Raw genomic sequence first — 23,399 nt, 5'->3', positions numbered from 1 at the left:
TACAAAGATTTTTCACTCCCAAACAAACCACCATATTCTTGAAGTTCTCTGTTTATGTCTCATCGTTTTTATGTCTGTCTACTGTATGTTGGTCTGAATTCCTTGCTCGGTAATGTCCGCTATATATAAAAGGTGAGATTCTTTCTGTAATTGGGTCGTGACAAACATGGAGCTCTCAAACTTTCTCCAAAAAGACAGCTGTGTTGAAGGTGAGCTGTCACAAAGGGAAGATAAACCGTGACTGGCATCTTTCCTACTTTGCCACTGTATAGCATTTAAAGCAGTGCCTTTCAATCTGGCGGTCTTCCAAGCATTTCAAATGGTCTGTATAAATTGAATTGAACTTTAATTGACAAAAAGCAACAACATTGAATCATTTGATTAATAAGCTTTGCATTATACACTGTAAAAAGTGAAAGTTGGATTAATTTTAAAGATTACTTCACTTGGTAACACTTAAAAAAAAATTTATTTAAGTGAATTTAAAAAAATGTACCTTACATTTTTAATCCAACTTTTAACTTTTTAAAGTGTAGTAAAATTTTACTGATTATTAAGTACTTTGAGGAGCATCATAGTTTGAATGTATTCATTGATTTGCATTGATTTCAATCTTACCTTACTCAGTCAATATTAAAGATATCAAGGTATATTTTTCAGTAGCGGCCGGTGACTTCTTTCTTTGAGGGAAAAGAATACTTATTTAGCGAAGTTCGTCACAACATTGCATGTTGGCTACATATGTATGTAGCCCGTCATGTTTGTAGTTCGTCGTTTCAAAATATGTGTTCTGCGCGTCGAGTTAACCTGTGTGCATCACGTGTCTTGTCAAAATAAGTGCCTCCTGCAGACGCGTCTAAATGGTTTATGATAAAAGAGATGCTTGCGATTGCCAGATACTCGCATAATCTCATGCGTAATCAGAGTTTAGTGTTAAGGGAGTGTCTTGCGTGTATTTTGTGAACGTGAGCGTCTCTTTTATCATAAACGGTTTTGACGCGTGTGCAGCAGGCACTTATTTTGACAAAACACATGATGCACATGGCTCACATGACGCAACAAACACATATTTTGAAAACACGGGCAACACACAACATTTTGAACACATATTTTGAATTTGCTCCCCTCGGAAGAGCAGTCACGAGCCGCCACTGGGTGATTCACATTTTTTGTTTTATTTTCATAGTACTCCGAAACCTGAACAATTGCTTTACAGAAAATAATCTGCATGTTGTGATAAATATTTCTAGCAAAGCATATAAATGAAATTATTTGCTTGCTTTATGAATGCTTGTGTTTGGAGGTTCTGCTCAGGTGAATAGATGTAATAATGTATGACTCCTGTTTTCTGGCTTTATTAGTGTTCGCAGTAAACTTCAGAGTGAAATCCGCCATGAAGAGTTCAGTTCTGCTGACCTGGGAGTCTCGTACCACCAGCAATAAAGCACAGCCTCTCATTGTAAGAACTTCAACACACTTTACTGTCTATGTGTGTGTCCATGACAAGGATACAAAACCTAAAATCACATCTACTGTGGGGGCCATAACAAAATTGTGATTATAATAAGCTTCATATATGAAAACAACGACCGCTCTCATTTCCTGTTTACTGTTTATTTAGCTTTATAAAACGGTTAGTTCCAATCCTTGATTCTGATTGGTCAATAGGTGTGCTTTATTCATGATAAAACACGGCTATGACGGCGCATTCACACGGGGCGTCAGCGTTAACGCTTAACGGAAGGCTTGTCTGAAGCATGGCCAACAGCCAATCACAGTGGCCGCTACACATGCTCTGTTCTTCCATAAACGTAATTGGCTGCCTCTGCCTAGGTTATTTGCATAAGGCGATCTGATTGGCTGACGCACGCGTTGCCGCTTGAAAAGTTGAGAAATGTTCAACTTCTGCCGCGAGCAACGGCACTGACGCGGCGCCGACGGATCCACAATTCAGTTCGGCAACGCATGACGTCACCCATTAAAAGTGAATGGGAAGCGTTAACGCTGACGCCCCGTGTGAATGCGCCGTGACCGCTTCACCCAACGGTTCTGTTGATCATTGCGCCCTTAGCAACACCCTTAGCAACCACACGTATCGGTTTGTTGTTTTTATTTGAGCTTTCATGCATATTACACATTGGAACACATTTTTGTTCATGGTCAGGGACTATTTTTTCTAGCGGAAGGAATTCTTTTTATTGATTTAACTTCATGAAAGTTGCACTAATATTTTTTTTACTTTAATTGCGTGGTAACCGTTTTATAAAAGCAATAAGGCACTTGAGGCAAGTGCTGTATCGTGAATAAGTGACGGCTGAAGGGGTCGTGCCTAACAACGCCCTTCAGCCGTTACTTATTCACGATACAGCACAGCCTCTCGTACCTTATTGCTTACATATTTACTGGTAGCTAAATAAACATGAGTATACCATATACCATAAATATTGGGCAGTACTCTTACATGCCGAGCTAAATTACATGACAGAGTTTGCATAAGCGTGCCAGCATTTGAATGTTAACATGTGTCTGAGGTGTGTGAACTCTATGTCTGCTCTTGTCAAGTGCGTATCTGTGTGTCACAATATGCTGACAGTCTTGTCTGAGCATGTGTGTATTTTTAGTTTACTGAAAATTTTTCGTCTCAGATCTCTTATGGTGAAAGTGAGAGCATGGAGGTGGATGGGCGGCTCGGGCTGAAGTTGATTACTAAGTTAAAGCCTCAGTCTCTATACACCTTCCTGTTAACAAGTAAAGCTGACGGCACTGGAGGCCTGCAGCATCGTGCGGACGCAATGACCGCTCCAAATCTGCTGACCAGGAAACCCCTGCTGCTAGACAAAACCAGCTCTCAGAGTGTTGCTACTCTGCAACTGCCTGCTGTCCAGGGACCGGCTAATGTCAGGTTAGCAAAATGAAAATGGATCCAAAAATAGTATAAGGAATAGGCCACCGAAATATGTAAGCAAGCATATGATAACTGGCCATGGAACCAATGACATAGGCTTAATCCAAGTTAAATTTTTCTCTTTCTTAAGACTCTTTCTTATTTTTCATTATGATTTTTGGATGAAAAACAACCATGATATTTCTTTAAGATATAATAATATAATGTCATGTTTTCTCATAAGGGGGTTCTACGTTGTGGTTGTTCCTCTGAAGAGACAAAGAGGAGGAAACTTCCAGAATGCCTGGAGCGATCCAGATGAGATGAACATTGATGAGGTACAACATTTTGTTTAAACAACTCATTGTCATTTTTGACAAAAGTTGTTTTCTTTTTAAGCATCGTGTACAGTTTCAGTATATGGGATCAGCATATGCCAGTTCTGGTTATTTTGACACATGTCATGTGCTTGATGCTGGTTTCTTCAGCTGCTGAGAGAGATTAATGGCACCGGTCGCTCTGTGCGTCTGCGGAGGCAGGCGGAGGCGAAGCCGTACATCAGTGCTTATTTCCAGAATCTGCCGGCTGAATTTAAACTTGGAGACGGACGTGTGTATGGCACTTTTCTGAACCGACCGCTTCTCAATGGACAGGAGTACGTCTGCTTCGTGCTGGCTATACTCGAACTGGGCCAGAATGTGAGTATTGTTTTTAAATTAATGATAAGGAAATAATCACTTTTTTTTCGATGTCAAGTTTATCACAAGATGTATTTAGCCCGTCATGTGTGTGGTTCCTTGTTTCAAAATATGTGTTCTGCGCGTCGAGTGCGTGTATGTGCATCATGTGTCTTGTCAAAATAAGTGCCTGCTGCAGATGTGTCTAAAGCATTTATGATAAAAGAGAGGCTCACTTTTGCTAGATACTCGTATAATCTCATGCATAATCAGAGTTTACTGTTAAAGGAATAGTCTACTCATTTTCAATATTAAAATATGTTATTACCTTAACTAAGAATTGTTAATACATCCCTCTATCATCTGTGTGCGTGCACGTGGGTGCTGGGGCGCGCTGTGACGCTTCGATGGCATTTGGCTTGGCCCCATTCATTCAATGGTACCATTTAGAGATAAAGTTAGAAGTGACCAAACACATCAACGTTTTTCCTATTTAAGACGAGCAGTTATACGAGCAAGTTTAGTTTGGTGGTACAAAATAAAACGTAGCGCTTTTCTAAGCGGATTTAAAAGAGGAACTATATTTTATGGCGTAATAGCACTTTTGGGAGTACTTCGACTCGCCTGAAAAGTCCGCTCCCCTTCTTACTCTCATAATGGGAGAGGGAGGGTGTTACTGCGCCGAGTCGAAGTACTCCCAAAAGTGCTATTACGCCATAAAATATAGTTCCTCTTTTAAATCCAACACACATGACACTCGGAATTTGCGCCCCTTGAATGAGCAGTCACGAGTCGCCACTTATAGAAAGACTATAATTTTTTATAATAAGGGGGAAGTGTCATAGTAAATGACATTGAACAAGATTTAAAACTAATTCTTTGCTTTCTCAGAAAAAAATCCCAGAAAGAAAATTGTGTAAAATTACACAAATTTTTTATTTTATTGAAATTTAAAAATATCTTAATTTATTCTATATTTATGCAATTGTTTGAAAATAAATGCTTTGTTGTAAAAACAAAGCCTTCCACCCTTTAAGCCATGACTATATTCAAGATTTATATCATATTTTGCCATTTGTGACCCTGGACCACAAACCCAGTAATGGGTCAGTGACAAAAAACGGTTTTGCAAGATGAGAAATTAAAAAATAAAAGCACGCATCAGGTTTATTTCAATGCACATAGTGTATTTATGTTAATTTTATGCAATAAAAAATTACATTTGCACCATTTTTATGCAGTTAAGACTTAAGGAAAATGTCAAATGGTGTAACCGCCAATTGCGCTAAAGAACGAGAAATATTATATATTTTATTCACCTTGAGGGCATGTAAGCATAATTATAAAAAATAATAATAATTTTAAAAGATAATTTTATTAGTTGTTTCTAAATGTAAATTTTAATGCGTTTTTGTAATATTTGTCCTGACATATGCTGAAAACAGCTCTAAACTAATGATTATATTTTATTCCACATTATTTATGAATATATTTATATTTTCATTAAAAAAATACTAGTTACCAATTGACACAGACCATTTACACCACATTGGCATTTTTGAATTTTTCTCCCAAATATTCTTTCAAAATGAAATAAAACCAGAAATTTTAGACTTGGTCCTCAAAAAAGAGAATGTATGCCAGTAATCTGTAAATTTATTTTGAAATTTTAACCCTTTTAAATTTAATTAAACCATACGGACACAAAATAATTAATGTCACGTCATTGACCCTAATTAGTCACACAGGTATATTTTTAAAAATAGCCAATACATGTATGGGTCAAAATTATCAGGTTTTAAGTAAAGATATTAAGGATTACATAAGATCATGTTACATGAAGATATTTTGTAAATTTCCTACTTCAAATATATCTAACATTTATTTATTAGTAGTAATATGTGTTAGTAAGGACTTCAATTAGACAACTTTTGAAGATTTTCTCAATATTTAGATTTTTTTCCACCCTCAGATTCCAGATTTTTAAATAGTTGGATCTCGGTCCTATCCAAACAAACCATACATTAATTGAAAGCTTATTAATTTGGCTTTCAGATGATATATAAATCTCAATTTCAAAAAGTCTATCCTTATGATTGGGGTCACATTTTACTTTATTATACTTTAAGATGTAGTTGCTGCCATCTGAAGTGGGTCAATGGGTATTATTAAAAAGCAAAGATGATACAAAAAGTCAAAGAAATCTTTTATTTATTTTTAATGAAGCTGTATTATGTAATAATATTAATGGGAAATAATGTTGTGTTTTTTATCACCCTGTAAGAGTTTATTTTGTGTTAAAGACTGTCTGACTGCACATCATCTCTTTTATTACACAGCTACTTACCAAATAAATAAATAAATCCACATGAAATATTGATTCGAGTTACATTATTTTATTATCTGAGAAGACAGAAACCGCAGAGTGATACAAGAGAGTAACACAGAGTAAGAGTGTTTGAGTTTGGTTACTGAAGACATCAGTCAAAAGTACAGTTTATTGTTTGTTTTTTCATATTTTTATAATCCATTAATTTTTAATTGACAGACTGTATACTCCACAAGTCCATTCTCCGATGCCGTGCTGTTCTCAGACGTTGAACCGCAGCCAATCGTAGACGAGGAGGAGGGGCTTCTGTGGGTTGTGGGGCCGGTGCTGGCCGTCATCTTTATCATCAGCATCGTCATCCTCATTCTTCTCTTTAAGAGGTGAGGGAGGATGTGAATCGGGCGGGAAAGTGATTGAGGATGTAAAGATGTGAATGGAGTTTAAATTACATCAGCTGGCAGACAGGAAGAAATGGAGAAGAACATTGAATGAGAGCGAGTGAAGAAATGAAGCCATATTAACAGGGTTCCTAGAAAAAATAGAAATTCAGGAACGAAGGAACGTTACCGAAATCAATTTGATTTGTAAATCGATTGTTCTTTTCAGAGGATTCTTTTCAATGAAATTTTTGAACTCGCTCTGAATGAGTCATTAATCAAATCAGTCTGACTTTGAATGATTTTAAATTCATTGATCAAGAGTGTGGGAACCCAATAAGAGGATAAATAAATAATGATAGACTGCTTTTATATTTAACTTCTTTAAAAGCTGTTTTTATCTTCCTAATTCTTTCTCCCCCTTGCTGTATCTGAACACAAACCAGCAAACCAGACAGGTTGGTGTATTATGTTTCTTTGAAAATGCAATTACATCTGAAATGCAATATAAACTATTTCCTGCTAAGTGAGAGTCGCTTTAATGCTTCTGTGTGTGTGATGTTACAGGAAGCGGGCGGAGCTAGAGGGCAGGAAGTGCAGCTTTCCCAGCAACAGTAAAGCCATGAGTTCCCAGCATCCATCTGACCCAGTGGAGCTGCGTCGAATCAACTTCCCCACGGCCGGTAATACACCTAAAGACAAAGACGTGTCACAGACAAAATAGCACGGGCACAGAATTCCTGCAAAATCCAGTTTACGTCAATCCACACAGTCCGTATCAATGCAATGTTCTTTCTTTTTTAGGTTTACGTGCATCTATCATCGGTTATCGTCGGTTATCAAGTTAGTTTTGGTTTATGGAGTTTGCATTGAATGCTTTATTCTCCCATTCACACATATGCAGTAACATACGCGGTAACTGGCATGTGCATCTTATACTCATTTAACTAACACCCAAAAATGATTTACTTACCCTAAAGTTAATCCAAACCTGTATACATTTCTTTGTTCTGTTATCCCGTAATAGGAGTTTGCTTTAATGCTTACTGCAGTGTATTCATCTTGCCTAATACTTTTTACTTCATTGTTTAAACTTTGGTATGACAGTACAGCCATCATTTATTCCAAAGGATGTCATTTTCTTTAGGGATCAGATGTCTTCAAAAGGTATAAAGCACGTTGGAGTCTATGGAGTAGCATTGACAGTCCTACATTTTAATTTCTAGATAAATGACAACTGAACAAATCTCATTTCAGTTTTGCCAGCTTATATTAGCCAAGTCTAAAGATGACACGTACTGTAAAAAATCCCATCAGACGAGCGGCGAGAAGATTTAAGGTTTCGCCCAAAATGTAAAATACTCAATGTTCACAGCGGATTTGTTCCCCATGGGGAGAACTCTTGTGTGAAATGTTTAATCTTTAGCTCAGACAGGGTGGTGGGGTGCCGGTATGACTATAGTTGCTAGGCGACCGTACATCCTATCCATCCCAAAAACTGCACACGCGGCAACAGAACCTTCCCGAATGCAAAGTTGTATGAGTTTACACATCAGGGATAAAAAGTTGTTATCATTCAGCTTAAATAACAAGCCAGAGAAAACGCATTAGACATCTAACGCATCACAATTAACAGTGAACGCTATTTTGAATTACAATTATCTTTTAGACAAACTAAAACCCAAACCCTACAGGAATGATAAGCAAAACATGTATGAATATACTTTGATGTATGAATATATTTGATTCTTGATGACATCACTAATGAGAGTTTTTAACAGATTTGACGTCTATACTACACTGTAAAAAAGATTTGTTGGTTCAAGTTACCTGGTTGCCTTAATTCTTTCCCTACTAGCATTTAAAGCAACACTAAAGACTTATTGCTCTTTGCTCCCCCTACAGGTTAAAAGCGTAATTGTTCATTACCAGTGTCGTAAATACTGCAGCATAGCTGGCTCTGATTGGATTGTAGGTCTGCCGTAAAGCAAGTTTTTGTAGTTTTCACTCAAACTACAGGACCACTACCCGACGTTTGGAAACTGCTTTAGGGCGGTTTTGGCCGATAGAGGGCTGCAAAGCGAATGTGAAAGTGCCGTTCACCCTGTTTTGAGTGGATGAACCACTGAAACTATTTTGGAAACTTTATTTTAAGGTAAAAAAAAACTCTTTGGTGTTGCTTTAAAAAAAGTTTCCAGCCAGTTTAATACCTTTCAGAGTATGCCTTCTTTAAATGAATAAACATACAATAAATGAAATGAAAGAACATTCTCTGCTTTCAAACAAACAAACAAACAGAAAAAAGTTTCATCTTATCTTTATTTGTTCTCCTTTTATCACCTCTCAAATATGGGTAGGTTTCTTCAAAAACACCACATTTTGAGCAAAAAGCTTTAAGCTATAAGATATAATTGCATTTTTGTAAAGGACTTTTTGTTTTCAGATTCAGAACAATGATCAAAACATAGTTTTTAATATTTTTTAATCAGTGGGTGCTTAAGTGTTTTATAAGTTGGGTAAAAGCGCCACCTAGTGGATATTAGATTGCCGTAAAAACGCGTCATTAGCAGGGAAGCGTTTTCTCTAAATTACAGAGATAACTCGTCAATGGCAGAGAAAAACATTTTGAGCTTATTTCAGTTAAAAATATTAGTTGACTCAAAAATGTGTACCAATTGAGTAACACTTTACTTGAGGGGGTGTCCATAAGACTGACATGACACCTTCATAATCATGACATGACACGTGCTATAAAACATGAAGGAGATTTTATGCACGTTTATTAGGGGTGGGTATCGATTCAGATGTTCCAGATCATGTCAATTTCGATTCAGAAGCTATGAAATCTATTTGATTTCGATTCTCGGTTCAATTTTTGATTTCGGTTCTCGGGTAGGTTTTTATACTCGATTCTCGATTCAACTCAATAAATATAGATTTAATACAAATATATTAATAAAAAAGAACAGTGAACAGCAGTTTACAAGTGAGTAATTAATAAAAAGAAATTAAAAGCCTAAACACTATCGTCGTCGTCTTGCTTGCGAAATCTAAAATGCTTCCATACTTCTGACTTTTATGTGAAGGTGGCATCAACAGCGATGAAGCACCTGAAACCGCCATTTTTTAGCACTGAATGAATGAATGACAGGCTCGCCTCTCGCTCCTTGGTAACATCGCGCAAGGCAAAAAAGAGGGTGACATCTAGTGAAGAAGAATAGTAATTAGATTAACGTTAATGTTACGTTCAATGTTTGCAGAAATAAATATGAAAGAAAAAAATCGATTCTGCTCTATGAGAATCAATTTTGAATCGACCACGGTAAAAACAACAACAACGATTAATCGGAAAATCTTTTTTTTTTTGCCGAGCCCTAACGTTTATGACAACTGTCATTGAGTGTCATTGGTTCAATTATGTCATTTTTAATGCAAAGATGACATTGGTTGAGATGTCTTTGTTATGACAACTTGACATTAACTAATACATCATAACTTGTCATGACAATTTGACATTACCAATACAACATAACTGACCACTTTTTATCAGTGATACAAATTGAATTTGTTATTAAGATCTCATTAAGTGTTAATACAATGTCATATTAAAATGTCATATAGTTTTTTAAAAGCATTGCGAATATTTTTCTTGACCTCAACTACAGTGGTACAAATATAATTTATCATTAAAATGTCATTAATTTTTAATACTCATAACTGTCAAATAGTTTTATAACAACATCATGAATATTCTTCAGTTCATAGTGTTTTTTTTTTTTTAAGTTTCCATGTGTTTAACAAATAAAAGCAATAATTTAATAATAATAATAACAATAAGATTTAAAATTGAAAAAATTATATTTTATTACATTTGGAGACCGATTCACCTAAAATAAAATAAAAACAGTACAAGTCATGCAGCGCTGGGTCCATATCACTGTAAAAAAAATGTTTTAATTACATTAAAATTAATTAATTAAATAATTAAATGTTTTGTAAATTTTTTCTTCTATGTCAGAAAATTTCAGAACTCTCTGTGTGAGGAAGACCAAGTTCTGTTAGTTGTCAGTTTTGTATGTATTGTGTACATACATAATGTTGCATTTTGTTAAGGTATTTAGAATTATTTGACATGTTAACACTTAATGACATTTAAATGACAGTTTAATGTAATGTTAACCCATAAAGCTAGCTAGTTTCTTAAGTTTCATAATTATTCTGCTATGTCATGTTTATGACAGATTTATGACAAGTTATGATGTATTGGTTTATGTCAAGTTGCCATAACAAAGACAATTCAAACAATGTCATCTTTGCACTAAAAATGACACAATTGAACAAATGACACTTAATGACAGTCATAAATGTGCATAAGGGGCGCATCGTTCAGGACACATGGCATGTCATGATTAAGAAGATGTCTTATGAACACCCCTTCAAGTAAAGTGTTACAAAAAAGGGTTGTGTTAACTCATATCTTTAAGTTGAATTAAAGAAACAGTATGTAGGAAAAAAACTGGTACTGCAATCACTCAACTGGTGGCCAATAAACAACATAACAACATATAAACATCAGTTGAGGGCTGCAACTCCACTTTTTAAATGACAATATCCTGGCGATGTAAGTGAGTGATGTAAGTATTTGAATTGAAAATTATTTCTTACGCCCCATTCAGACAGCCAGCGACCAGCAGTAGCAGAGCGACGCGATCTCATTCGTTTCAAAGGAAAACGGGCGACTTCCGGCGACACAGGCGAAAGTGACTGTTGGCGACCGTATGGGCGTGTCCAGCGACGCGAGAAAGTAAAGAAAAGTTTAACTTTATGCAAATGTCGAGCGAATTTCGGGAGCGACTACCAATGAGAACGAAGCAGTGGGGTTCACGTCATCCTTCTCTCGTCAGTTACTGGCGTGGATGGTACTTATTTGTTTATTACAAGCGGATTTAGAAACGCCTTGAAAGAGACGGGCGACACACAGCGATTAACGTATGAACGAGGGGTTCATGTCTATTCAGTTCCTTTAACTTAAAATTTTAAGGCAACCAGGTAACTTACTTTTATTTAAACCAACTTTTTGCTAAGTTGAACCAACTTTTATTTTACAGTGTACACATATACTGTACAGACACAGACATAAAATCTTGATGACATGACTAACACTCCCTCATACTGCTCACAGCACTAAATCCATCCAGCGACGTGCAGCAGAGTCTATAGATTCTGGTTAAACTCCACTCATCTGCATGTCTTTGTGATGCTGTGATTGACAGGCATGACCAGCCACCCTCCAGTATCCATCTCAGAACTGCCAGGACACATAGAGAGGATGAAAGCCAACGACAACCTGAGGTTTTCTCAAGAGTACGAGGTCAGATCACACACACAGACACGCGTGCGCCTCAGGGTGTTCATTAAAAAGCACACTGGCAGATTCATAATGTGTCTTTTAGCATACATTAGTGTGCTTTGATCTTTTGTGTGTGTTGTGAAAAATGTGTTGCAAGCCTGGTGTAATGTGGAATTCATGGCGCGTGTCTCTCGTTTTGTAGTCTATTGATCCAGGCCAACAGTTCTCATGGGAACATTCTAACCTCGAAATAAACAAGCCAAAGAACAGATACGCCAACGTCATCGCCTACGATCACACCAGAGTATTACTCTCCAACAATGACGGTGAGATTGTGTGTGCTCTGTATCTAAATATTTCAGTTGCTGCGTGTATTTTTAGAAAGTACAATCATTTCATCCTAGAATAATAAGACTTGTGTACAATGTGCAAGGATTATTCTAGGTGTGAGTTGCACATTGTAACTATTTGGACATCGTTTCCAATCTTTCTTTTATTAAATATTTAATGACAATGTTAGATTTGCATATTTTTAGAGGCTGTGAGATGATGGGGTGTTACCCTCAAATGTTACTTTTTCTACCTTTATGGCTATACAACACATTCAAATGTTGTAGCTTTTGGGGTACAATATTATACCCTAAGGACCTATTGTGTATCTTTAAGGATAAATTAGTACCAGTTAGCCTAAATGTTAGGGGTATAAAACATTTAACCGTATCTTTAGGGGTACCCCATAGGAACACAAACTTTTTGGGACTTATTTACCTTATCCCCCCCAGTTAGATAAGTCTGTGCGTGCAATTTTTATTTTTGTGCATGCCATTACTCTGTTTGATGCACCCACTGCTAGCCTAGCTTAGCACAAAGACTGGAAGTAAATGGCTCCAGCTAGCATACTGCTCGCAATAAGTGACAAAATAATGCCAGCATTTTCCTATTTATATGTTGTGATATGTATAGTCACCACATGTACAAATAACCAGGTAAAAGGTGAGGAGTAGAGAGTTTGCGCAAGTGTTGCGCTAATCACTCCAGCCAAGTAACAGTGCTTCGCTTTTCATATGACCTTGTTATTTGTACACGCTGTGGCTATACAAATCACAACTTATACATAGGAAAATGTAAGCGTTATTTTGTCACATGTTGGGGCGGTATGCTGGCTGGAGCCATTTGCTTCCGGTCTTTGTGTTGGGCTGGGCTGGCAGTGGGTGCGTCACACAGAGTTGCGGGACGCACGGGGATTTGAAGGGTATGTATGGACTTATCTAACTCTGGGAGATACGGTAAATAAGCTAAAGTCCCAAAAAGTCGGCGTGTTTCTTTACGGACCTATAGGATTTTAAAGGTAAAGTTCACCCAAAAATGTCTTCATTTACTCACTCGAATGTTGTTACAAACCAAACCAATCAAAGACCTAATTGACTTCCATAGTATTCTTTTTTCCTACACTGAAAAAAATTATTCATTCAATTTACTCATTTTTTTAAGGTAAATGGTCACAATCAATTTATTTAAGCTACATTTAAACAAAAAATTAGAAAAAAAAATTGTTTAAATGTAGCTTAAATAAATTGAATTGAATAGTAAATTAAATGAATCATTTTTTTTCAGTGTATGGAAGTCAATGGGGCCTTCGATCCGTTTGTGTTTATTAGAACAAAGAAATGTATACAGGTTTGTAACAAAATGAGAGTGAGTAAATGATGACTGAATTTTCTTGTTTTGTGTGTGTGTGTGTAAACTATACCTTTAAAGTTGTTTGTTTTAAGTTTCTTTGCCATTCCATCTGGTTAAGCAGGTGTTCCTGGTAGTGACTACATTAATGCCAACTACATAGACGGATACCGGCGTCAGGGAGCGTACATTGCCACCCAGGGACCCATGCCAGACACGTTCAGTGACTTTTGGAGAATGGTCTGGGAACAACACACATCAAATATCATCATGATCACCAAACTTGAGGAGAAGTCGAGGGTGAGAGCACTAAATCATTCACATACAGTACAAGCAGACACACTTGGAGTCGTATAACCAAATTACAAACATTTCTAGACAACCCCAACATTTGTATCATAAGCACCATAAAGGGATAGTTTACTTCTGTCATTATTTACTCAAACCTGCATTCATTTCTTTGTTCTGCTAAACACAAAGAAAGATATTGTGAGCAATGTTTATAACCATTTTTAAGCAATGTTGATTTCCATAGTAGATTTTTTTCCTGCTATGGAAGTCAATTGTGCTTCTGATTCCTGCTATCCTTGTTCAGCAGAACAAAAAAATGTGTGCGGGTTTGTGAATGATGATAGAAGTTTAATTTTTCTGTGAACTGACCCTTTAACTACAGTACAGCCCAAAAGTTTGGACACACTCACTCGTTCTTTATTTATCATTTATTTCATATAACATAATAATAATAAACTTATCCAAACTATGGCATAACACAAATGCAACATTGGAAATTATGTTGGTGACTAAAAGCATCCAAAATAAAACAAAACTCTGCTATATTTTATTATATGAACTGAAGTGCAGTCACCCTTTGCCTAGAAATTGCTGAACCGTATGTGTGTCATTTTTTTTAAGAAGCTCCTTAAATGTTCAATTTAGGATGAATTTTAAAGAGTATCGAACGAGTTCATATTTAATCTGGGTTCTTATTGGCTGCTTTTTCTTCAATATTCAATGTAAGTCATCTATTTCAAAAATAATATTTTAAAATAAAATCTAAGTTTTCAAATAACAAAAATTAATCTGTTTGGCACAGGTATATTTTTGTCTACAAAAGTCATTTTCAGCTTCAGCTTAAATGATTTTTAAAATGTCCAAACTTTTGGCCTGTACTGTAGGTGCTTTAAAGGGATAATTCACCTTAAAATGAAAATTCTGTCATCATTTACTCACCCTCATGTTGTTCTAAACGTGTATGAATTTCTTTTTCTGATGAACACAAAAGAAGATACACACAAAAGAAGATACACACAGCAGATAGTGACCATTTACTTCCATAGTAGGAAAAAATATTTTGGAAGTATTGTGATAAATGATGAAGAAAATATTTTGATAATGATGCTAAGCACATAGTTGACGGTATCCATTAAATTCCATCATATTTTTTTAATCCTACTATGGAAGTTAAAGGTGCAGTGTGTAAATTTTAGTGCATCTAGTGGTGAGGTTGCAAATTGCAATCAACGTTTCAGTCCACCGTTCACCGAAACGCATAGAAAAGCTACGGTAGCCGCCACTGGACAACCATGTCATCGTTGGAGACAAAAGTTTGTCCGTTATGGGCTTCTGTAGAAACAAAATGGTGACTTCCATGTAAGGGAACCCCCGGTGTATGTAGATAAAAACGTCTCATTCTACGGTTATAAAAACATAACGGTTTATTATGAAAGGTCTTTATACACCACTGATACCATAGTTATGTATTTTATATTGCATTTCTGTCAAGAGATCCTTATAAAAGTTACACACTGCACCTTTAATGGTCACTATCTGCTGTGTGTTTACCATCATTTCTCAAAATATCTTCTTTTGTGTTCATCAGAAAAAAGAAATTCATACAAGTTTAAAACAACATGAGGATGAGAAAATAATGACAGAATTTTAATGTGAACTATCCCTTTAAAAATTCGGTCTAGGTAGGCAGCTTACTAAGTTTTGGAACAAAACTACTGTAAAAACCTTTTTTTTTTTTAGAAACATCAGGAAAACATACTTAACGTATCTTTTGTGATACGGCATTAATGATTTCCATATTTTTTAGTAAAGGTGCACTCATAATTGCACAGCAAGGAAGGACATTTTACATTTTGGTTATAGCTATGTACAGTATAAAACTCTGTTGTCAGCGCTGTGAATTCTTAAGCCAGACTTCTCACTAAGCTTAAATACAATGCCAAATTTGCATAAAAACTTGCCACCAGATGTCCATTTTGAGAAATTCCTCATCACATGGTTTTTACCCTCTTAATTTCACTGAGCAATGGGAAATGTGACCTTAAAACTTTTGGCAAAGAGTTAGTCTTATGCTGTCTATCTGTTACTCTCCAGATGCCTTCATATTTCTTCTCAAAGGCAAGATGTCTTACTTGGCTAATATGATCACTTTTCACTTGACTGATTGATATTCAGTGTATCACTTCCACTCTCTCTTTCTCTCTTGCTCTCCTCACTTCTTTTCCTCACCTACTTAGACACGTTTTTCCAAAGTGATACTTTTTATATTTTTAGCTGGTTATCACACTATCACTGCATGCCTATTATGTACTCTTGAAAGGTGTGTCTCATCCAGTTCCCTAGATCCCTAGGTGTGAATACATTGACTCGTATGGGCCTTGGGAAAATTATTACAAAATTTATTATGTGCAGAAAACTTGATTATTAGGTTGTGCAATAAAACATAGCTGGTAGCAACAATAGTACTGTATTACACACAGTGGTTAACATAACGTCTGGTATGATTTAATTCTTCATCACGCATTTTGTTTATTGTCTGTTATTGAAAGCATTACTAAATGTGGGGTGCATTATTTTTTTTAAAACACTTTGGAAAAGAGAGTCGGACAGAGTACCAAAACACACTTGTAGCCAATCAGCAATAAGGGGCGTGTCTACTAACCAACATCGTTGCCTGGGTTGCGTATGTGTGGGGCGGGTCTATCAAAGGAAGGTCCAGATTCCATTGGGGTGGTGGCGTGTTTGTTTAGGTGATTTCAAATGTCAACATTGGCTTTCAGAGATCATGCACCCCGCATTTAACCTTACCAGTCGACCATTCTTGCCGCTCATAATACTGTATATATATTATGTACCAGGGGCGTTGCTAGACATAAAGCTCTACTGGGGCACAGGCCCCCCATTTTTTTTTTACTTTTTCTTGAAAGCCTGCAGTGTGCAAGACACAATTTCCTTTGCTTAACCCACTATTCCAACATTGCAACAAGTACTAGGAAAGACAAACATTTATTTAAAAATATTTAAGTATCATCTTCATATAAACATATATACAACATTATTAACATGTTTAAAGGCATAAAATGTTTTGAAATAATGACAGAAGAGAAAATATTTTTATGCACCTTTGCATTTTACACAAGGATTAATAACGTCTTTTTTATTTTTAAGAATATTTTCATTTTATGACTGCTACTAAAAAAATCTATCTTTGTTACTGCTAACTGTTTATGTAATTACCTAGAGCTAGTGAACTAAATATTAATTTCATATCTGAAAATACAGAACAGTATAACACAGTTTTTGTTGTATGTGAACAATGCAATTTTATAGACTATTGACAGAGGTTTTCCTGAGATTTTTCCTCTAATGTTCGAGCCCTAACAGGGTAAGATGTTATGTGTCTTTACTCCCTTAAACTCATCATCTCTCATTTTTGCTTCCCTTTTCCTGCTTTGCACAAACATTTCTGATGTCCATCACATGCGTCAATGATCGGGTGAAAATAAGATTTTCATTATTATTTAGAAACTTAAAATAAACCAACTCAATCGCGTGTACTTTGTATGCGGCTGCGCACGGCAAAACAGTCGCGCACGGACATGAATGGGTGCGTGGACGCGGACATGAATTGGGGCGTGCACGCGTCAGTGCGACTGCTGCGTCGCTTTTTCAAACGTGAATTGGGTAACTACATTGCATATAGATCCGTTTTGCCTCGATTGTCTTTGTAAAGGAATATACTAGTTAACTGCTAAAATGTAAACTTGAGATTTACACAGGGGCACAAAAGATTTACACTGGGGCACGTGCCCCAGTAAAAGGGGTCTAGCGACGCCCCTGTTATGTACAGCACAAAAAAGTTATATTCATTATCAAGTTTATATATCAACTATAATATATTTGTGAACTAAAATGCTGGGTTGTTTTGCCCATGCTGGGTAAATATTGGACAGAACACACCGCTGGGTTAAAAATGACCCAACCATGGGTAGTAGTTGGCTGGAAACAACCCAGCATCGGGTTATTTTTAAACCAGCGGTGTGTCCTGTCTAATATTTACCCATCATGCATGGATTTTAAACAACCCAGCATTTTTTTAGAGTGTATAATTTAAGTTTCAAATTTAAATGTTACTATTATTTATTAATGGTGCGTTCACACCAGACGCGGAAGAGGCGGCAAGCACGAGTGATTTATATGTTAAGTCAATGCAAAGACACGAATAGGAATCCTTGGGCACGTTAAGCATGAATGGCGTGGAATACGTGACGCGTATTCCTTGCGAATTGAGCGTTGCCGAGTTGAAATTCTGAAATTTTTGCGCAGCGTTAACCAATCAGCAGTTTGCTTTAGCAGTGATGAGATTACAGGAAGCTAGCGGAGGCAGAAAAACAAAACAACAATGGAGGACAATCATCATCACTACATGAGACATCTTCGTACTTTTACAGGAATTTAAAGGCTCATGTTTGGAAGAAAGTGAGTGAGGAGGTTAAACAATCTGATAAGTTTACTCAGTTTGAGCTATATAAGCCCCTCCCATGACGCAAATTTACGCATGAATGACTAGAATTTCATGCGCGACTTTCACTCAAAACGAATGAAGCTCAAAATGTTCAAGCGTCCAACTACGCGCGTATAGTGCGTTTTTGCCGCCTCTTCCGCGTCTGGACAGTAAGAATATTTTAGTTGTATCTGACATTGTCATATTTTATAAACGGTAAAAAAATTGCCCTTACATTTTTAAGTATAATCTATGTTAATAATTTTTTCTACTTTGCTTTTTAATCTTCTTGACTAAATAAAGTTAAATAAAGTTACACTGTAAAAAGTGAATAGTTGGATCAACTAAAAAATTACTTGGTAACACTATACTTACCTAAAGTGAAACTAAAGAGAAATTTAAGTTGAATTTTTTTACAGTTTTAAGTGTTGCCAATTAAAGGGCAGGATAGGCAGGAATTATCTAAAAAACTTTTTTACAAATTTGTTTAAACTGTCTTTATATACAAATACATAATTAAAATGTAAGTACTCTGAAAAAGAGAGTATAAAACTCGAGTGTCTGTAGACCTCTCACGACAGCTCATTATTTCTATTCGGGACGAAACAAATGATTGGCTTGCGCGACTGTCACTCTCTCTCGCGACTATGGCACCACCCCTGTTGCTACGGGATCTGCCCACACATGTGCACACCCAATTGATTTGAACGTGCACGAGGCACTCTAGGAAGAGCAAAAGTATGGTAGAGAAAGTGCATTCAGAACTCACAGAAAGTGCATTCAGAACTCACAGTACCTGCATATCCAGTCAGCGAAGGCAAACAAGGCAAAAAAAGGAATAAACAAAGCAATCAAACGAGATAAAAATATTGCGTGGCTTTTCCTCGAGTCGACGATGCAGTAGCGGTATTGTCTCCGGTGTGTAGTCCTCATCAGAGTCAACGATGCTTTCATCACGGAAACTCTTCCATGCAAAACACTGGCTTAATAGTGAGTACTAAAAGCCATCATATTTGTTTATATTCATAGTGATAAAGTTAATTGTATTATTACATGTGATTGTGACATGATGTTACTACATGCACCGCGCTCCTTCCTTTCCGCTCGTCTCAGGTAAATGCTTCTCCCAGCAGAGCGGTCGGCGTCGCGCGTTCATGTGTTTTGGGGGCGTGGCTTTAGAAGAAAAGGAGTGAATGGAAAAATAAGCTGTGTTTAGTGAGGAGTGGGACGTCTGCAGACACTCGATTTTTGTGCTCTCTTTTTCAGAGTACTTGTATGTTACTTGTGTATTGGTGTATGGAGACGGTTTGAGCAGATTTGTAGAAAAGTTTTTTTGGATAATTCCTGCCTATCCTGCCTTTAAGTCAATTTTTAAGTTGATCCAACTTTTCACTTTTACAGTGTAGGCTAATTAAAAAAAAAATTAAAAGTTACAACAAATAAAAGTCGAAATGACTTTTAAATTCAAGTTTATTATACTTTACATACATACATACTCTCTGGATGGCCTGCATACGTACTAGTGAACTAGGGAAAGGATTGTGGCAAAGCCCTAATGAGTACTGTTCTTATTGGAAAGTATCCAGCCTGAAGACCATCTGACCGTTATTTGTTATCTCAGCTGGTTTCCTTTGATATTTTGTGGTGGGAGGTTTAATAAGTGTCTGCTGAACTGTGTGCAGAATAAGTGTGATCAGTACTGGCCCAGCAGAGGCACAGAGACATATGGACTGATGCAGGTCTCTTTACTGGACACAGCGGAGCTCGCAACCTACTGCGTCAGAACATTTGCTCTTTTTAAGGTAATGTAAGGTCCTTAAGTCAGCACTTAAATACACTACGCATGAAAACAAACCTATTTTTGAACCTAATACTGATGCACATGTATTGTGGAAGTTTAGTTATTTTGACGTCTAAAAGGTATCAAAATACTTTTTAATATTTTTATAATAATATGCTTAGGGCCAGATTTACTAAAAGGGTCAAATTAGCATAAGAGCGCAATTCCAAAAAAGTGCTGATGGGAGTGGAAATATTTGCGGGTTATTTACTAAAAAGGCGCAAATTAAGTCACACCCGAAAATAGTCCCCTTGGTGACTTTCAATAGCCGGGGACTATTTTCGGGCGCTCTGTAATATTATTGCGCCTGCTGCAGCCATGTTACGGCAGCAAAGTCCTTGATTATTACGCCAGAATGAGAGTATAGTTCCTAGCCATATCTGCCTAGAAAATAACTTTTAATTTTCTGTCGGTCTTAGTACATGATGTTACTACAGAAGAGTGAAGTTTTAAATAGGAAAAATATTGAAACTCTATGGTCATTTTTGAGCGCGATGCTAATGGTCTAATCAGACTCAATGAATTATGCTAAGCTATGCTTAAAGTGGTACCGCCAGACCCGGAGATCAGCTGAATGGATTCCAAAACAATAAAAATCAAATATTTAACTCTAGGAGAGCTGGAAATTTAGCATATTTTCAAAAAAAGTGGAATGTCTCTTTAAGGAATTCATTGTAATTGTACACAAGTATTTTAAACTATATTTAGCTGGCTGTATACGTAAGTTGTGTGTATAGTATTGCAACATACCATGCTTAAATTAATTATTTCTGTGGGCAGAGTGGGTGTGGAGAGAAACGGGAGGTCCGTCAGTTCCAGTTCACAGCATGGCCAGATCAGGGGGTACCTGAACACCCCACTCCTTTCTTGGCTTTCCTGAGACGGGTCAAGGCCTGCAACCCTCCAGATGCTGGACCTATTGCGGTCCACTGCAGGTACAGAATGAGCTTAATACATTTACAGTGTAATCAGCCTTGCTAAGATACTGAATAAGCATTATAAGTTTATTCCTCCATCAATGAAATGCTCTTACATCGTAGGGAGAATTGAATCTCCTTACAGTAGAGGTCTAAATGGTATTGACTGTGAAGATTGGTATGGTATATTACACAGATTTTTTTACTGTGTTGCAGCTCAATTGTTTCTGTCTCTGTCTGTGCACTCAATACTTTTAGTCTGAGTGCTTACTACACAACAAAGTAACAACTACACAGAAAGTATGTTTTGAAAACTTTTAACACTGCCCTATTTTAGATGCAGTTATGTCATGGTATGTTTCACTGCATTATGCTTTCAAAATAGCAATCCAGGACTATTGTTAAATGGGTCAAAAGTTGTACCTTAGGGGGCTTACAACAAGCTAACAAGCAGAATTTCTGATGTAATGGCTTCTACATAACTCTGAAAATAAGGCCAGTTATTATTTAGGTTTTAATGTATGAATGTTTGTCATTCCAAAATACAACCAGGCCACTAGTGTTTGTGAAACATTATTTGCATGAAAACAAAACAGTTCATTAAATTGTAAACAGATTATATAAACAATGTGTGCAGTGCAACCCTAATCAAACGCTTTCATTATATTCACTGAAGCATGCGTTTCAATAAAAGTTTACACAGTTTCATATAACTGCATGAGTCCTGCCGTTCAGAGAAAGTCACAGCTGTAAAAAAGTTGCCTATACTACACAGTAAATCAATTTTATTATTAACACTCTGCTGATTATAATGGGAGCATTCTTGGTTTTTAAATCCATATTATTCACATAATAATTTTTTTCTTTGGTAACACACCCAAATGAAATGTAAAATCATTAAAGTGCCAATCTTATGACTGCTTTTCCACTAGTTAAATAGGTGTATGAGTTCCATAAAGCATGTTTCAAAAGTTGTTTGCTCGAAATAGCTTGTAGGAAAAGATTGTTACCCATTTCAGATTGTGCCGTTTTGAGCTAGTCATTACATATTTATGAGCTGCTGCTCCTTTGATCACGCCCCACTACTAACGTCATGTGCGCATGCATAGTGATATCGTGAGCAGTACAGACCATACTGTGTTATTATTTTATATATTATTATTATTAACGGTTTATGTTGCCAACAGACAAATCATGCAGAAAAGTATCACTAATAAGTACACTACAGCAGTGGTTCTCAAACTGGGGGCCGGGGCCCCCAGGGGGGCCGCGAGATGGTGCCAGGGGGGCCCCAGTTTAATGACAATTTATAAAATAAATTAATTTATCATGAATTCTGTGGAATCAAACCTAAAAAAATAAGGCTACTAACCAACAGCACTACTTTGTATCATTCAATATGTTTTGTTTAATTAAAAGTTGAGTTTTAGAACAGTTTTTTGTCATAAATTTTCTTTGAGGGGGCCGCGAAGGAATTTGCCATACACAAGGGGGGCCGCACGCTGAAAAAGTTTGAGAACCACTGCACTACAGGAGAAGAAACTCATGACACACAATGATTTCAGAGTAAATTGTGATGTAGCAGTTTCAACAATACACTCGTTTTCCCTGGACAATGCTAACATATTCCCGTTATAAAACATTTTCAAACGCATTATTTTCGCAAATTACAGAAATTAAGACCCGGTGGGGGATGTATACTGCTTGTGGGCCGCGTGCTAATTGCTAGAAGCTAGCGGGAGGTCCGGACTGTAAAGTTATAAGAGGCTCGGGGGTTAGCCTCGTCAGAAAAGCCGGGGCGGTAAGGCCCGGTCTCGGTTAGTTTGGCAAGAAACTTTTAGTTGGCAAAGCACTATTACTTAGTTCTTGTAGAATTGTAAAATAAAGCCATTAAATATATTTTTTTTAACTTTCGAAACCACGCTGTAAACTATCTAGCCTGCAAAAATATCTATATAGCCTACTGTTTACAACCAATTTTACTATACATTTAAAAGGTATAATTTACGGGATTAGCATCAATGTATGATCTCTGTTTTGAGATACAGATGCTCTAGCATCATAAATGTAGTATTTTGTGACAGAAGATGACAACATGCAAAATATAACGTGACTTCTTACCTTTTGTGTTGATACAACGATCGCGAATCGAATCCAGTCTGTTTCAGATGTGTGAAAGTCCAATAAAATACATCCAATGACCATTTTTGTCCACAAATGCGTTTAATCCGTGAAATATAGATACATAGTCTGTTGTTTACATCAGATTTCGCATGAAGGTCTTATCGCCTACAATCTGATGACTATTTGCGTCGTAACACACTGTATATAAGATTACTCCGGGTTCCAATAACCACGCGTTAAAACTTTGTTTTTAAAAGTAGGCAGGAGTATAATCCGTAATATCTAAATAGCGCTGTTATTTCCGTGAGAAATGATGACAGCACAGAGGGTATCAGCGGTGACTGCTCTGTGCACTCTCTAGCTCCCTGGTGGGTGGAGACCTGCGAGTGGGGTGGTGGGCGGGAAAATTCAAACTGAATGTGACGAAAC

General features: G+C 36.7%; 1 protein-coding gene across 1 annotated transcript in view; it reads left to right on the top strand.

Annotated features, from left to right (window-relative positions):
• ptprdb (protein tyrosine phosphatase receptor type Db) overlaps nt 1-23,399 on the top strand; it is a 131,194-nt gene that overhangs the window by 92,066 nt on the left and 15,729 nt on the right. The window contains exons 21-32 of the mRNA XM_055205561.2: nt 1,362-1,459; nt 2,646-2,902; nt 3,129-3,222; nt 3,373-3,582; nt 6,110-6,270; nt 6,714-6,725; nt 6,835-6,950; nt 11,541-11,638; nt 11,820-11,943; nt 13,419-13,594; nt 19,772-19,891; nt 20,710-20,864. Coding sequence (XP_055061536.2) covers nt 1,362-1,459; nt 2,646-2,902; nt 3,129-3,222; nt 3,373-3,582; nt 6,110-6,270; nt 6,714-6,725; nt 6,835-6,950; nt 11,541-11,638; nt 11,820-11,943; nt 13,419-13,594; nt 19,772-19,891; nt 20,710-20,864 — 1,621 coding nt within the window. The remainder of the gene's footprint in view (nt 1-1,361; nt 1,460-2,645; nt 2,903-3,128; nt 3,223-3,372; nt 3,583-6,109; nt 6,271-6,713; nt 6,726-6,834; nt 6,951-11,540; nt 11,639-11,819; nt 11,944-13,418; nt 13,595-19,771; nt 19,892-20,709; nt 20,865-23,399) is intronic.

This window comes from Misgurnus anguillicaudatus, chromosome 3, assembly GCF_027580225.2.
Source record: "Misgurnus anguillicaudatus chromosome 3, ASM2758022v2, whole genome shotgun sequence".
In the NCBI taxonomy this organism is placed as follows: Eukaryota; Metazoa; Chordata; class Actinopteri; order Cypriniformes; family Cobitidae; genus Misgurnus; species Misgurnus anguillicaudatus.
This window is presented reverse-complemented; position numbering and strand designations above follow the sequence as displayed.